The 17,231-nt window shown below is 48.7% G+C and overlaps 1 protein-coding gene across 3 annotated transcripts in view; it reads right to left on the bottom strand.

Moving 5' to 3' along the window:
• The window catches only part of RFTN1 (raftlin, lipid raft linker 1), a 201,045-nt gene that overhangs the window by 39,778 nt on the left and 144,036 nt on the right, over positions 1–17,231 (bottom strand). For all 3 annotated transcript variants that reach the window (XM_027584718.2, XM_027584717.2, XM_027584716.2), the window contains exons 5-6: positions 16,887–17,226; positions 9,324–9,527 (exon numbers count right to left, since the gene is read on the bottom strand). In XM_027584718.2, the coding sequence (XP_027440519.1) occupies positions 9,324–9,527; positions 16,887–17,226 (544 nt within the window). The remainder of the gene's footprint in view (positions 1–9,323; positions 9,528–16,886; positions 17,227–17,231) is intronic.

Genomic DNA, 17,231 nt, shown 5'->3' with positions numbered 1-17,231 from the left:
CTGGGTGGCTCAGTTGGTTAAGCATCTGACTCTTGGTTTCAGCTCAGGTCGTGATCTCGGAGTCCTGGGATCGAGCCCCGTGACAGGCTCCACACTCAGCATGGAGTCTGCTTGAGGTTCTCTCTCCCTCTCCCTCTGTCCCTCCCACTCATGCACTCTCTCTCAAATAAATAAATTTTTTAAAAATTAAAAAAATAATCTAAATGCTCAACAATCCAAATATTCAACCATAGAAAAGTAAGTTAGGAGACTTCCATACAATTAAATACTATGTGGTCACAGAAAAATCATGGGAATTTAATGATTCAGAAAAATTCCTTAGAGACAATGTTATAAAGAAAAATAAACAGGATACAGGACTACAGTATGAGCTGTATGTGAATTTTTATGTTAAAAGGGGTTAGACAAACAAACTTTAAGGGAATACATAAAATCTAGTAGCAGGTATGAGTGGTGGGATTAAGTACAATTTGCATTTCTCTTTATCCTTTTCTACAAGGTTAATGCAAGAGTTAACACAAGGATAATACCAGTTAACAGATAACACACATGAAAAATAATTTTCTTTTTCTCTCCTCTACATGGCTCTTGAAGGCAGAACTAGACCAAAAAGTTTTAGGAACTATGGGGAGAACATTTTAGTAAATATAAATAGAACCTTCCTTACAGTAAACTAAAAAACAGAAGATAAAACCTCAGAAGAGTGAGCACTGTGTTAACTGGAAGCATTCAAACTTATACTGAAAATCTTTCTAGCTACTCATTCATTCATTCCAATGCCTACCTAGCATCAGTTTCATGCAAGATACTACTGTCCTCACTGGCGATCTTGCAAGCAAGACAAATGAAGTCTCTGCCCCACGGAGCTTACCTTCAGTGGGGGGACGGTGACAGCAACATAATGTCACAGGTGATAAATGTTATAAAAATATAAAGTGGGCTAAGGGGAGGGAGTGAAGGCGGAGGCAATGGTTGGCTATTTTTGGAAGAGGTGACCGGGGCAGGTCTCCCCATTTGGAGTAGAGATAGGAACTTACTTAAGCAAGGAAGCCTTATGGATCTTCAGGGTTTGAGAGTTCTAGGTAGAGGAAAGAGCTGGAGTAGAAATGCACAGTGAATGAGGGGCAGCCAAGGACCGGAAGAGCAATGGAACCATGAGAGAAGGAAGTCAAGATTAAGATGACTGGTGGGGAGACCAGACAACGAGGGGCTTATCCATGTGACTTGTGTGGCCAACGGGATATTAGCAGGTATGATGCAATAGGGGCTTGGCAAGCGCTTGTGTGGTTGAGCTTCATCTTTTCTACCTCTGCCGCCACTTTGAGAGGTTATGCCCCAGCGAGCCCATTGGTTCCAAGAAGTTGAAAGACTCATGGAACAGAGCTGCCCCAGTGGAGCTTAGCTTAGATCAGCTGACCCACAGACCTGAGAGTGGGCCCTGCTAAGATCAGCAGAACTGCCTCATGGAGTGGCTCATGCCAACCCACAAATATGACAGAATAAATCATTACTGTTTTAAGCCAATAACTCTGGAGTGGTTTGTTGCCCAGCATTATTGTGGCAAAAGCTGACTGATGCAATGCCCAACCTAAACCTCAAAAATAGGAGACGGGTATACTTTTGGTTGGCTTGGGTGGTATTCTTGATTATTCCAGAGTGATAGAGAGGCCTGACCAGCTCAACAAACCACAGCTGTGAGAGTAATTCCTAGAGTACAAAGCAGCCTTATCCAGATACTATTCCAACCTGACAGGATAATACTCCATTTCAAGTACGAGCCATGTAAGTTAATCAACACCATGCTCTAGTTTCTTATTCGTTTCCTGAGAGACTGTTATCAAAGAGCTTTAGCCAAAGTGCTTAAGCTTGCCTCTCTCATCTACTCTGCTAAAAAGTTTTCCCCCAGTGTTTGCTCGATGCCCTCCTAAGAGACGTTTTACAGAGATAACCAGGGAAGAACAGGGCTGCTCTTCAGCTGAACCATATTACAAGTATCTGGGGCTTCAGGATAAGATGGACCATCGTCAAGCTCACTTTTAAAGTTTTGGGTAACAAAGATCCAGCTGGAGCTCCTGCCACAGTAGGAATGCCCTACAGAATCACTTTGAGTAAAGCTTTCCCAAGTCCTGACCTGGGGATACTCGAGACTGGAAGAGACTCAATGATTCCCTCAGGGTTATACCAACAGAGCACAAATTCCCCCAAGGCTTCTACCAAAAGATGTTCTCTCCAATTCCCAAAGTCTTTACATACAAATCTCAATGGAAAAGCTACAAGCCCTTAAAATGTGCCTACCATGTGCTTGACGTACTAGAGAACCTGCTCTGACAGAATTATGATGATGTGTATTCAGCCTGCCAACAGAGCTGGGGTCCAGAAGGGGGAAGGAGTCACTGCCACTCAGCCAGACTTCCTTCCCCTCCTTCCTCCCAGGTCACAGGCCTGGAAGGACGACTGTGTGGTCAGTGGGGAGAGGTATGGCCAGACGTGGGCTGTGAAGTTGGAATAAACCGGGTCCTTGTTTACCAGCTTGTCTCATCCACTGTCGGCTCTCCAGCCTCTCAGCCCGCCGCTCTCCTATTCTAATCCAGAGTGCTGATTCACCTACTTAACTATGAAGCAAGTTCAGAATGGCTGTCAAAATTTGATCATCTGTAACAGCAAAAAAGCCAATGAACCACAGAGAGCAGACAGCTGGGCTTTTAAAGAGCCCCTTATTTTGACGGCCTCATCCACTCTCCAACTCCTCATTACCTTCACCAGCTCAACCATGCTGTAATGTGCACCGAGCTGGGTATAAATAGGTCTAGCTTAGAGGGAAGGCTCCCAATGTAAAAGGTTAAATCACCCTACATCTATGGAAAACACTCCATTATCACTGCATTTTTTATTAAAGTAAAGATGCTTCCCTACTGTGCACAGAGAGCTATTTGCCCTGGTATTGTATAAATATTTGATGTCGGTCTTTTGGCAAAAGGCCACCTTAACATTCCAAGCTTATGATTTATAAGAAGGATGTGCAAAAAGGAGATTTGCCCTATTATTCCAAGAAGTAAATTCTGGGGAGCAACCGCTCTTCCCCTGCAGCCTCCGGGACTTAGCGAGCTAAGCTTCAGGCTTATCCTTGTGGTGTTCTCCAAAATCCAGCTAGAAACGTGCACACGGTGACAAGTGGTCAATGTATGTGGTCTAGTTTTGCGGGATGAAATAAAAAGTCACCATTCTCCTTTTAACAAGCTAGACTGGACTACATTGTCCCTACTGGGGTACCCAGCCTAACAGATTTCCTTAGGTCTCTGAGAGCCCCTGTTACCCATCAGAGGCTGCTTACAGCACCACCCTGGTGCCAGGAATGGCACGTGCCAACTGCATAACCATAACTGTGCATGCCGTCATACCGGCCTGCCTGCAACCCCCACCATAAATGTAATTACTGGTCATCCAACCCCAGGTCATGGTGCCATGCTGCTCCCCAACCATACCAAGCCTAATTGACTGACATCAAAAGATTGAGCAGGCCTACTGCCTCCCTCTTCCTGAGCCCTCATGGCTGCTCTTGGCCTGCCTGAGTGACCTAGAGGAGGTATTCCCCCTCTTCAGTTACAGCAAGGTGAGCCTGCAAGTGCAGAGCCATTTGGCCAACCAGACGGGGAAGAAATGCGCTGGTCTGGGGCTTGCTGGTTGTGAGGCATGAGACCAGGCACAGTTGATAGTTTCTCATTGAATCTTTCCCCCAAATCTGCAAGGCTACTCATTCCCTCTTAGTGGGTGAGTGACTGGAGGCCACAGAAGTTCAATCATGTGTCCACGTTCAAACGGAACTCAGGGGCCAAACTAGATCTAAAATGTTGTTTGTTTGATTCCAAAGCCTACGCCATTTCAATCATGGACAGAGATTCACTGAGCTACCACTCTATGCTGGGCGCTGGGGCTCCAGCTGGGGGTCATGACGCCCAGCCCAGGTTCCTAGCCTGGCAGAGTTACCTGACCACTATACCATATTCCACGCCTGGTGTTTCGGGTGGCGTCTTAGTGGAGTCACAGTGAGACTGGCCTTAGGGCTTCAGTTTGGGGTTAAATCTGTGCAGGTGGCATGACTTCCTCTATGGGACAAAAAATAAAAACATACTTGGACGTGGATCAGTTGTACATTTCAACGCAAGAGATCGTGCACAGCATTGAGAAAAAAATGATCTGCAATTACGTGTAAAAATGTGGGTGGATCTCACAAATACAGTGAGTGAAAGAAGCCAAACACAAGAAGGGCATTCATTCATATATTCCATTCATATAAAGTTTACAACTCATCTCTGGTGTTTCAAGTTGCAACTACGGTCACTCCCAGGGGATAAGGACTATAAGGGGCATGAGGGGAGCTTTTAGGGGGGCTGGTATATTCTATTTCTCGCTCTGGTGCTGGTTACATTGTGGAAATCTACTGGGCTATATCTTTAAAATGGGCATAGTTTTCTGTATGTGTGTGATACTGCAATAAAAAGTTCATTCAAAGGGGCGCCTGGGTGGCTCAGTCACTAAGTGTCTGCCTCAGCTCAGGTCATGGTCCCAGGGTCCTGGGATCGAGCCCCACATCGGGCTCCCTGCTCAGCGGGAGGCCTGCTTCTCCCTCTCCCACCCCCATCCCTGCTTGTGTTCCCTCTCTCCCTGTCTCTCTCTCTCTGTCAAACAAATAAATAAAATCTTAAAAAAAAAGTTCATTTGAAGATGTGCTATGGATATAAGGGAAAATGCATTTATGGCATAAGGAAACTCTCCCCCTGACATTGGTGGTGAGTGGTTCCTCTGAAATACGAGCCATGCCTGTAATCAGTAGGCCAAACATTCCCGGAGATAGCCATGTTCCAAGGGAGTGGCTGCTGGAAGCACCTGCAACTGCCTCATCTCCCTTCCTTTCCATTCCACCTACACCTAGCTCTTCAATCCCCCAGGCTCCTGTGATGCGCACCCTAACACCAGCTTCTCCCCTCATCTCCATCGGCATTACTGAACACCATCCGGAAACTTTTATCGATCACCTTCTGTATACGGTGCGTGGTTTACAACCCCTGGGGTGCTAAGAAGTATAGGACGCAGAACCCACCCGAGGGCTTGCAAGTATGTCTGTATAAAACATGTATCTCTATGTGTATTTTATTTGAAATAGGTACATTTTTTACATGCGTATTTTGCAAATATAAAGTAATGTAGGTTATGCTAGGCATCAAAAAAGATGATAAAAATACCAAATGCCATTTGGATTTAGATGCGGACATTCTTGGGGAAGACAATCTTTCAAAAGGCTAGCAAAGGAGAGCCATCCAGGTATAACGCGTCTCCTGGTGAGGTGTGGCGTGTAAAACCCAACATCATCTGGAATGTACTGCGGTCACAGTGCTTCATTTATCAAGGCCTTAGAACGAAATGCCAGTTTGCAGGATATAGAGGCTAGAGAATTAGGTAAATGACACCACGAGGCACAGACCAGACAAATAATGCAGGACATTCTGCAGGGTAAGAGGCTGGGTTTATTTCAAGCAGTGAAGGTCATAAAGAAATGACTCTTTTAGGTCAAAGAGAAGTGAGGCCATGGTCACCACACGCAGCACAACCTGGTGGACTGGATTCTGGTTTGAACCACCTGCTGCAAAGAACATTTTGGAAACAACAGAAAACATCTGAATGTGGGCTGGGTAAGGATGATACCTCCAGAGATGTAGGGACTGTGGGGCAGGAGAGGGTGAGGGAAGGGCCGGGGGAGTGGGGGAAGGAGAGTCAGGACCGGGCCAAGGGAGCATGGCGCGAGGGCAGCGGGAGGTGGGAACAAGGATAGGGCAAGGGTAGAATAAGGAGTGCAGAGCAAGGACAGGTCCAGCCAGGGGACAAAGGGAGGGCCAGGGCAGGCAAAGAGCACTGGTAGCCAGTGATGGTGGCAGGGATTCTGCCGGCCCGGAGGCCCTTGGTTTGAAGAAAGCAGGCTCCTGGGGGGGTCTTCAGATGGTGGGCACCCAGGCGCACCTTGCCCTTCCCCTTGGGGACAGCCACCTGACTCCTCATCAACAGCAGAAGGATTCCCCTCCTGGCGTCTCCCACCCTCTGGAAGCAGAGATTCTGGCTTCTGTCTCACTGGGTGGTGTTTCTGTGTTTCTGTCCGCCCGGCTTTCTGACCTACCCCTGGACTCATCCACACGGAAGGCTGGCACCCCAGGTCCTGCTACTTCCCTAAAGGTGACTCTGGAGCTCCCCTCCCTTCCCCAGGGCCACCAAGGCCTCCCTGGGAGGCTCAACCTCTGGCCAACATGGTCATTTCTTTTACCTCCTCCTCATGTCCCTTTCCCCTCCCTTTCCCCTTCTTTCTTCCTACTACTTTCTTGCCACTTACTAACCTTAGCAATGCCTTCACCACTCTGTGCCTCAGTTTCCACAGCTGTGTCACAGGGATAACAACAGTAGCTGCTTCACTGAGTTATGGGGATTAAATGAGTTCCTATGTTTGAACTGCTTAGACCAGCACCAGCACAGAGTAATTGCTAGGGGTCCATTAGCATAATTATGCTTCACTTTTTTCTGTGTTTTGGCTTGCCAGGGCCCAAGGGCACAGCCTCCCCAGCCCAAGACACCTGGTCCTTCTAGGGCTTAATAATTGACCCCAGCAGAGGAGCCTAGAGACTCAGCAAAGGCCCAAATTTAAGGACCGTTCAAGTCTTTCCATGTCCTGGGGGGTAAAGGCTTGAAAACAGAAGCTGGAGTCCTAACTGAATTATTCAGTTAAACATCACCCTGTTTATGGGACAAAGTTCTCATGAGTTTTATGAGTCTGTGGAAAATATTTCAGAGTACAAATATCCATTTAAGAATCAAGACTGGTGTTTTTCCAGATGGCAAACAGCTTAAAGATGTGCTTCCAACTCTGCCAGGTTTACTTGTAAGAACACTAATTATCTTATTAGAAATAGGTCTCTTTTTAGAATTATGATCAGCTTGCCTTTTTTTTTTTAATTCTGGGAAAAGAGCATATGCATATTTCATCCCTGGCCAACGGAAAACTTGGGCTTTTCCAGAGCAGAAACACCCTAACCCACTGAGCATTACTCCCTAGTCACATACCCCTCCCATCAGAAGCACACAGGGTGAAATTGCATTTGGATTTTGAGTGGGTTTAAAAAAATGTTGTTCTGAGAATTTTGCAGCCATCCCCGAGACCAAGCCGGGCAGCTGCGGTGGAGCTTGGGGCTCGGCTTCCAGTTGCACTTGCCAGGGGAAATTTCATGTTCTGTCTTCCAGGCAGAAGGGCTGGATTTCATGCAGCTAAAGCCAAGGGAGGATATGACAGCATTTCAAACACTCCAGTCAAATCTGAAGAAAAAACTCTATGAATTATCTGTGTTTTTGGACTCGAGGTCAGGGAACAGGGTAGGAGGAAGGAGGAGGGAGTGGCCTTGAATGCCAAAGCCATAATGGCCCAAAAGATGATAAATGGCATTGTGAACTTTTGAGGTGTCCTCAGCTTGCCGCAGACATGCTGGGCAGCAGGACCAGAGAAAATTTCCCTTTTGACACCTGAATTCTCCAAAGCCGGGCTGCCTATGTAGCCGCTCTCCTCAGTGAGTCACTGAACATCTTTAAGATTTTGGTACAACTAACCATCAGTTTCCCAGGGAGAAATTTAAAGGGCGTATGGCCACAGAGAGCCTCTACGGGCCTAAGGGGAGATAAAAGGAGTCGTTGACACCACCCAAGATGGGTGACGGAGTGTCCCCGCAGGAGGCAGGAGGCGAAGGGGCTCCTCCCTGGCCTCCCCTAAGGCCAGTGAATCAAGGCTGTAAACATCTGTTGCAAGTAGATGTCACTAGTGTTTTATGGTGCATCTCAAAACAGACTGTGATGTTCTCTGGCCTCTGGAACCTTCCCAAGCCCCCAGGGAAGGCCTCCTTGTACAGAGGGAGGCTACCAACCTCGCTAGCAGAGAACCGTATTGGCTCTTCACTAGTTGTATTAATAAAATGTATACTCTAGAACCACACTAATACACAACTAGCTACTAAGAACATACAGTAATTTATAATATATTTATGTGCTTTGAAGTGGTCAATAGCCATGTATGGCTGGTGGCTACCATATTGGACAGCACAGATACAGAACTCTCCTATCATCACAGAAAGTTCTGTTGGACAGTGCTGCTTGACAGTATTCTTAACGAGCCAGCCACCTTTTTCACATCATTCACCCATTCCACAAATGGTTCTGGCCCCTTATACTTACAATGCTTGCTGCTATCGTGTTAATATGTTAACATGAGATATTGATATTTAGATAGGAACAAGGGACTTGCATCCAAAATTAAGACCTGTCTGTGCTGTACAATGTTCCAAGGCTTCTGATGATTTAAGGTGTGTACCTTCCGAATTAAGACTGATGTCTCTTCTGCATATGTTTGCTGGCATTTCAAGGATTGCAAATAATGTAGAATCCAAACTCCGTTCCTGACTCTCCTAATTCTTGGAGAGAAAACTGCTCGACAACCAAGACACGGTGCTATCAATTCCCCCTGCCAGCTTCGGCTGGGATCAAGAAATCTGGTGTTACATTTCACTTAGGAATCCTGCTGACTGGTAGCCCTCAGGATCCTTACATGCTGGCATGTTGGCCCCACTCCCCAGACCGCCTCCCAGCTTTGATACACCCTAGTGACTCAACTTGCCATTGTGTTAACCCCAAACCCTTTCTTTGCCTAACACACTTTCCTGCTGTGGGCACACCCTCTCTCTGCCTTAGAAGAGCGGCCATCAATAGGGCTACTCCATGCAGCCACCCCCAGAGAGAACTCATTACTGAGGAGGGGGCACTGGGTGCCATGAGACCCAGAGACAGTGTGTGTCTCTACAGAGCTTATAGAAATGAGGCAGTTCGATTCACTTCTCTGGGGTTAATTCCAAGGTGCTTCTACTGCTACTTCCAACAGTAATAGTGTCTACAAACAATTTGCACTTTTGGAGCGGCATGATCCCAGGGGATAATTAACAAGCGGGAAATCATCTTTTTTTTTAAAAGGCTCTAAAAGCAACATGGATTTGAGGCCACCATCAAAAACACAGAATCACTTCCCTTTCGCTGTCATTTTAGAAGATACCTGGCTGACTCCCAGAAAGGTTCAGGGAGCACAGGTGACGGGTTTTGTGGACAATTCCTCCAAATGTGTTAAGTAGAAATCAAATGCAGCGAGTTTATCAGCTGCGGAGCTTTCTGAATGGGGCAGGCTCCGAAGACGGGCTAAGATAAAAAGAGAAGCAGAGTTGGTGAGGGCCGCCCAAGGTTTGTAACTTGCATACCATTGACCATGCCAAGGTAGAAGACCGCATTCACCAGCATGCCTCCTTTCCGGAAGTGGTCACTCATGTGCTCCAACCAGTTGGCGTCCAAACCGCTCACCGTCTGGCCGTTCTTGGAGACCCGGAGAGGAATGCTGACAGGATAGTATTGCCGGCACTTCTGATGGCTCTTCGGTTTGTTGAAAAGGGCGAGGATCTCCATTTCTGTTGGGATTTGTAAAGGAAGTGGGAGAGAAGAGGTCAAACAGTGACAAAAAACCTGCCTCCTTGGGTCTAGTGGAACCTCTTAGGAGCTTGGAGAAACGCTATCAAAGGTAAACTCTCTGTTAGGGTGCACTGTTGCCGAATAATAAAACCTGATTCCAGGTTGTAAGTTAGGGAGCCTTGAAAGGGAAATGGACGTCAAAGGTTGAGCTTCCAGTGGGGGACGTGGGTTTTGAATCTGGCATATGATGATGAACAGCTGCTATCTGGGATCAGTTTGTACAGTCAGGTGTTTGTGAAGACATTGTAGACATTTCTAGAAACTCATACAAGGGTGTTTTTTGGGGGAAAAGTGGACATATTTGGGTAAGAGCTGGCCTTCTTATAAAAGGTGCATATATAGAGGCACATAAAAATAAAAATACTGCTTTAATTCCAGGAACCTTGTACACCCCTGAACTCACTATTTATAAACTGCAGCGGTGTTTCCTGGGGCCGAAACCATAATACTTAAATCAAGTACATCAAAAACACACCATTGATATGTAAAAATAGTATGTTCCCGTAAATGGGGGTTCCTGCCTGGAGTGGTAGGTAGATGGCACCGGGAGTGGAGCTCTGAGCTTTTCCTTCCTTCATTTATAGCTCAGTTCTTCAAAAATCAATACTCACTACCGCCCGGCAGCTGACCCACACCAGCCGTACGTGCTGCTGGCCTCGAGTGAGCAGCATCGGCCTCGAGAAACAAGTACCTGGATTTTCAATCTAAGTCTTAAAGGTCTATTTTTGTGTTACTCATTTAGTCAAGCAATCAGAGTTTACCCAGCTTAAAAAGCTTTGCTCACACAGGCTAGTCAGGAATATGCTTTGGTTTCCAAAAATATCTATTGGAATAATAAGAAAATCCCCACCCTTCTTTCAAAGAAATATTTTAAAGGTCGTAAACAATGGTTGACATTAGCAAAAAGGACACAGCACACTATTGCTCCCTGCAGGAGAGACCGGGCCTCGTCCCACATTCTGGGACGCGGTCTCCCATACTTCAGTATCTCACAATTTTGCAGTATCCAAACATTAGCTGAATTATTATTCTTTTAAGCACAATCACTTTCCTTTAGTTAAATAAATGAATTTAAAATGGAAACGTCGCTTCATGACCAAATAGCTACCACTTGCTATAAACAGAAGGGAATGATGAGGCACATTAACACCAAATATGTCCATCCACACAACATCTAAAATTATCCCAATAGGTATTGTATTCGGGCAAAGGAAGTCTTTTATAGCTCCATCTGAGCAAACAGCAGCCGAGATCTCTAGGGAGCAATGCCAGGCCATGACACTTTGTCATCAGCAAGAGTTAAGCTACCGGGGGTGGGGGGACCATTTCAGGTCATCCATTGGATAGAACCAATTAGGAAAGAAAGGTGGCCACTTTTTGAAGATGGGATTTTAAACAACCGAATCTGGCCCATTTATGATCCCCATTGCAAATTACCTTTCTCAGTCCATTTGCCTGACTCAGGAAGCCACCTCTCACCAGTAAATGCTTTCACGCAAGAAATTAGGTCTTGGTGTACGGAAGTGGTAATCACTAGACTATATTCATGACTTTGAAATACACACTGAAGGAATGGAGTCGAGCAAAGGAAGGCTTGTAATGGGGGTGGAATCAAGCAATGGATTGGAACTAAGGGGGACATGATGTGAACTACAGGATCAGGCCTTCTCCAGTCCTTACATGCTAGGGGTTCAAATAGAAGCCCGGGCTACTAAAGACAAGAAGACAAGCGACACTTTAGTGGGTCCCTGACTTCACCTGGATTTCTTCCAAAGCAAACCCTGTAAGTTTCTGAGTGCCAGTAGTTTATTTGGGACGTGATCCCAGGAAACAGAGCAAAGGAGTAGGGGTAGGAAACAGGGAAGCGAGGGAAGCCAGTGAAGTAATTGGGACTCAGCTAACAGAGGCCCCTGAGACACTGTACAGAATACACCTCAGATTGCCTTACCAAGGCTCAAGGAATCCTGGGCATTTATCCTCAGAAACTGAGAGCCACTCCTGAGGTACGAATTCCCTGGGGTTGTCCGGCCTGCTGGGGTGTGTTCTCATTCCAGAGAACTAAGGCTAAGTTTTCTTAAAAAGAAAAAGAAATCACAGCCTCTACATGGGAGAGGCGAGTGGAGAATTTGACCACGGCCAAAGTCCAAAAACACATGACAACACTTTATCACCCAGAAGGATTCCTCACTCACATGGCAAGACAGAAACACAAATTTCCCAAATGCATAATGAAACAGAAAAAGGGAAGGGGGGCTGCTGGACGTGGGGTGAAGGGAAGGCAGAGACCGCCAGACAAGGTACACAGCACGGTGCTCACAGCGCCCCAGCCCACCCATTGGGAGCCTCCCCAGGGAAGAGGGCTGAAGCCAGAGACAGAAATAAATTTGTCAGGAAGGGAAGGAAATGCTGCTGGACTCGAGAGCCTCCAAAGCATTAGTAGTGATGAAATATTGGGAGAAACCTGATTTCAGATGCGTAACCCTTTAGTTAATTCCCCATTCCCGCTGGAGCCTTGGCCACAATCCTCTCACTACTCACATGGAAACCGGCCAAGAGAAACTGTCCCCAAATGATGCCCTTTGATGTTTTAATATTCTGATTCTCCAGCACACATCATCACATGAGCAGGCACCGAGGGTTCCAAAAAGAAGTCCCAAGTTTGTTTAAATTTTCTCAGCTGCTCTGTGACTCCGCCATGACCCCAGCTGGAAGATTTTTCCAGACATGGGACAGAAAGTCCCAAAGGAGGGGGAAAGGCATTGTTTCTGAGAATGTTCTGAGAACAGCTGAAGAATCAGACTGGCAGAGCACCCAAGGAGCATCAAGACTGTCTTGCCTTTTATTTTTATTTGTCTTCGTGTCTTTCTCTTCCTCCCTGACACAGGGGGAGCTTGCCTCATGCTATTTAGAGCCCCCCGTGTGCAGAGAAGTCCCTGTAATATGACAGGGGATACATACATGTTTGCTGGATTGACCTGAGCCAGACAAGCGCAACAAGCTAGGGAAGGAGGAGGGCTCATGGGGCCTCCTGGCTGCTGCCGGCCTTGCTAAGCTCCTCAGGAGCAGGAAGGAAAGAGGGAGATGCCCAGTTCTGAAGCCCATGCCAGGCAGTGGGGATTTAGGCACAGGACGGAAGTCTGCAGTCTGTCTGCAAGTAAGGCCCCAGAGAGCCTGTGATTGGCAGGGAGCAGGCAAGCTGGTTGGGTCTGGGTGTTCCAAGAGACCTCCAGGCTGGAGGGAAGAGAGAGTTCAGCGTCTGGCTACAGCATGGGGCTCCAAGGGCTAGAGTGGGAGGAGGAGGAGGCTGGTGAGTTGGCTGGGTGGGAAGAAACATGTGGGAGTCGGACGTGACCTGGTAGGTGGACTGCGTGGGAGCTAAGGTCTGCTGAGGTCACAGGCAGGGGGGCTCAGATGAAAGGTTTGCACCGGGAAGCAGGGCTGTGGGCTCTGTGGTGGGACAAGAGGGCAGAAGGGCCTGGAGCCCATCCAGATTCCTGAGTCCGAGACAAACTGCCTCAGACTTCTGTCAGGCGCGGGTACGACCAGCAAGGCACGTCTGGGCCTGGGTGGGGCCTGTTTGTGAGGACAAAGTAGGAGAACCACGGCATGCGCTCCACGGGAATCCCCTGGCGAGGAGAGTGGTAGCCACGGGCACTTTCACCTCCACCATCTGATGTGACTCTCCCAGCCCACGTGAGGGGCCACATGGGTTCTACGCCCAGAAACCTTAAGTGGATCCCCCAGACATCACAAGCTGGAAAGTGGCAAAGCCAAGAGTCTTTCCAACCCCAAACCTTGGGCTGTTCCCAAATCTAACAAGAGGCTAATTTCATCAGTACACCGAAGGCAGGAGCTGCTGCCCATGGCGGGGAGCTCAATAGCTCTTTGATAATGGACTGAGTGAAAGGCCAGAAAGATGGTGGCAGGTGGCAGATCTGGGAGGGGGCAGAACCACAGGGTAGAACCATCCTGGGGGCACGGGGAAGGGAGGGCGCTGGCCCAGTGCGGGAGGGGGGCCACACAAGAGAAAGGCCAGACTCAGGAGGACACCTCCTTTCCCTCCCCACACAGTGAGCTCGCTGCCAGGGAGGCCTACCGAATAAAATACAACTGGGGTCACTGGCTCAGGTTTCTGGCTGGCATTTCTAAGCATTTTAAGTGACTAGGCACAGGACAGGAAGGGCAGCACTTGGAAGATGTTTGGTTACTATTTCAGTGACAGTGAGAACAATCTGAATTTGTGTGGACCTTTCCGGCCTCCTCGTTTCTCTGACTGAAGACGTCGCAACAGAGACGCTGAGGGAAGGACAGACAGGAATGTTGCAGGCCAGGAGGGAAGTGACAGATGGACATCTGGGGCGCCTTCTGAACCTCTCCCTGCATGGGCCTTCCCCACCTGGCCTATTCATTACAGATGAAGCAAGCATGCTCCCCATCAACAGAAATGCACCACAAGGGGCCATTCGTGCTCTTCTGAGCAGAGCTGCTGGGGGTGCTGTGTGTTCACCATAAGGCAGGGGCAAGTGTGGGAAGGGCAGCGTCCAGGAGTGGGGCCCCGGGCTGTCCCTACCAGCTCAGGAGATCCCTGCGCAGCAAGGACACTGAGCCCTCAGGAAATTCTCCAGGACCAGGAAATAAGCCAATGATCAGGAAGAGAACCACATGATGGGTCTCCAGAGGGACCTGTGTGGGCAAGGGGAGCATAACCTCTGGACCAGAGCGGCCGTTCAGGAGCCCACGGGGTTGGGGAGGGCCCGCGTGCCCTGTGTCTGGATGGCGAATTCACTGGCAAGCCCTATGTGAGCAGTTGCAGCCTAGACCCGGCTCCCCTAGGCCTCCTATAAAGGAAATAAATTAAACGAGGGGAAGGAGGGGGAAAGAGGGAGACTCCCTCTGGATTTTTTTTAATTGTCTTGCTGTGATTGCCTATTTAAGCCCACCTGGCAGAAAGAGGAGTAAAAACACTTCACCCTCCTTAGGGGGCCCTGAGAGAAAGGCAAGCTGAAAGCTGAGCAAGCAGCAGGGAGGGGAAGCTGGGGAGATGCCGGGGGCAGGGTGATGGTGCAAGGAAATGGTAAGACTTCCCAGGCAAAAGATTTAGGAGAGAAGCTTGGGTCAGGTGAAGGCCATGATCAATGCTGACAGGGCCCCTGCATGTCCAGCCTTCGGGGAGGCTGGATGCTCAAGCTAGAAGCTAAAATTTCACTACATGAGGGCATGGAAGGCGATTTTCCTTATCTGCGAAATGGGCTTAATAATCACATCCGCCATCATAAAGCTGTTGTGAGGCGCCATCAAGATGGCACACTGGAAGAACTCAGACTGGTTCACCCAGAGAGATGCCACCATCCTGACTGTTGTCTGCCCATCCCCCTCAAGGCACGTATTTGTACCAGTAATGCCTGTGTATTCATGAACTGATGAAACAAGTCCAAAGGTTCATTTATGCCACGCAGTGAGGAATAAAGGATAGCAACGAGCTGCCAAAATTTCAGAGACCTGTGGCCTCCCGAGTAGAGAGATAAGGGCCAGCTTTGCGTGCAGACAACGGACAGCCAACTGCCCACTGAGTGAGATTAAAGTGGGGTACTGTAACACCCTCCAAGGCCGAAATTCCCATCCACTATTGGGCTGACCACCTCCAGACACACATTAACCCATTATTCCTCGGCAGGACCTGGTCTGCTAGTAAAGAACAGGGACTTGAAGAAATGAGACACAGGCCAAGACACCCTGGGTGTTGAGGGGTCTCTGTGTGTTCAGCAATGGAGGAGAGTCTCAGGGTGAGGGAGGCAAACAGCCCCAGGGGCAGCCTGTGGGGGAAATGGTCCTAGGACAAGTCTCCCCAGTGAATTTTCCCTGGGGTCAACCGCAGAGGGCAGGAAGTCTGGAAGTAGGCTTGGAGAAAGATGGATTCTGGAGCGGGAAATATCAGAAAAGTCCTGAGGGGTACTTCAGTACCGAGTGCCTCCTTTCTCCAAGCCAGGGTTCCGTGCAGAGGTAGAGGCCTGTGGGCAGGGCTACTGAGCCTGTGTGCCAATAATAACAGTTCACACTTAGTCAAGCAGTGCTGAGTGCCTTAAATGTACCCCTCACTTAACCTTTCAACAAGAAACTATTGTTCTGTCTCTATTTACCAGGGTAAGAAACTGAGGCACAGGAGGGTAACTTGCCCAAGACTGCCTAGGTAGAAGGTGGCAAATGGAATGGATATAAGCAGAGTCTAGATTCTTAAAGTTTACTGATTAACTGATTGAAGAGAGAGAGCGAGAGGGAGAGAAAGAGAGAGCACCAGCAGGCGGGAGAGGGAGAGGGAGAAGCAGGGGAGCCCGACCCGGGGCTGGATCCCAGGACCCCAGGATCACGACCTGAGCCGAAGGCAGACACTTAACGGACTGAGCCACCCAGGCGCCCCCCAGAGTCTAGGTTCTTAACCACAGTGCTACCTGCCTCTCAAAGACTCCTGCCTTTTTCTCCTGGAGGGCCTATGCCTGCCCTGAACCCTCACCCTTGCACACTCCTCCAAGGAGGCCTATCTTCCTTCTGGGGATTCAGAGCAACACATCCAGCCCAACACCAATGACAAGATGCAAGTTTCTGGGATAAGACTTAGACATTCATCAGGAGGCACACACATGGTCTCAGCTACTCTGGTACCAATAACTGCTGGCTACTATCATCGTTGTGCTGTTGTTATCTGGAACTGCCTTCCTAACGTGCACACTCGAGCGGTTGTTACAATGTAAGAGGATTCACATCTCGGGGGCCTCTCCCTGGCCGTGTTCTCTCCACAGTGCTGATCCGTCAACTATACACACTCCCTGAAATCTGGTTCTTTACAGCCTAGTGAGTTGAATCACCAGTTTCCTGCACAATTCGTCCTCAAAACTGTCTTTCTTGATTTCTCTCTTTAGGGGGATACTCAAAGTAAGTGGACCAGAAGTGGAGCATGGGTTCTGCATTGGTGCCCGGCACAGGAACGCTTCCTGTGCTAAGAGCGAGGTTGTTCGAGGGCAGCGCAAGAGTGTGGGGATAAAACCCCTCGAGTTCTAGAATCCACTTCAAATGTGACATGTTGGAGCAACTGCAAGTCAATTTCATGTGGTTCTGCTTTCCCGGAAGTCACGGTGTCAGTAAGCAATCAGTCAGGAGGCCCAGAAAAATCCAGTTTCTCCTGCGGGATGGACTGCTGTCTGTACACTCTCATTCCATTTCTTTTTCCTAAAATGCCATGGATTACTGCAAAGCTGTTAGCCTGTCTGTAGGTGGGTCAAAAGTCCCTGTGCTGACATACTTACTTGCCGAGAGTGGCTCCTCGCGCACTTCCAACAGGTCACCATCAGGCCCATCCAGAGCCTTGCTCATTCCGTGTGGAGACCGTTCTGCACCGTCCCCTTCTCCGGAGGGCAAGCTGGGCTGCTCAGCAACGGACGTCTCTCCTCCGGGGCCCTGGCCTGGCTCCTGGCCGCTGTCTGTCCCTGCGGGAGCACCCGGGGGCTCATCATCCCCGCACCGGCCCGGCTCCTTTTCCGCAGCTCTGGTGTCCGCTGGGGGCCTGCTGCCTGCTGACTTCACAGGGCAACCATACTGAGGTATGACACCGACAAATTTCAGGCCCTGACTCGCAGCCTCCTGGACCTGTG

The sequence above is a fragment of the Zalophus californianus genome, chromosome 1 (assembly GCF_009762305.2).
Source record: "Zalophus californianus isolate mZalCal1 chromosome 1, mZalCal1.pri.v2, whole genome shotgun sequence".
NCBI lineage: Eukaryota > Metazoa > Chordata > Mammalia > Carnivora > Otariidae > Zalophus > Zalophus californianus.
The sequence above is the reverse complement of the archived record's forward strand: the minus strand, read 5'-3'. Positions and strand labels throughout refer to the sequence as shown.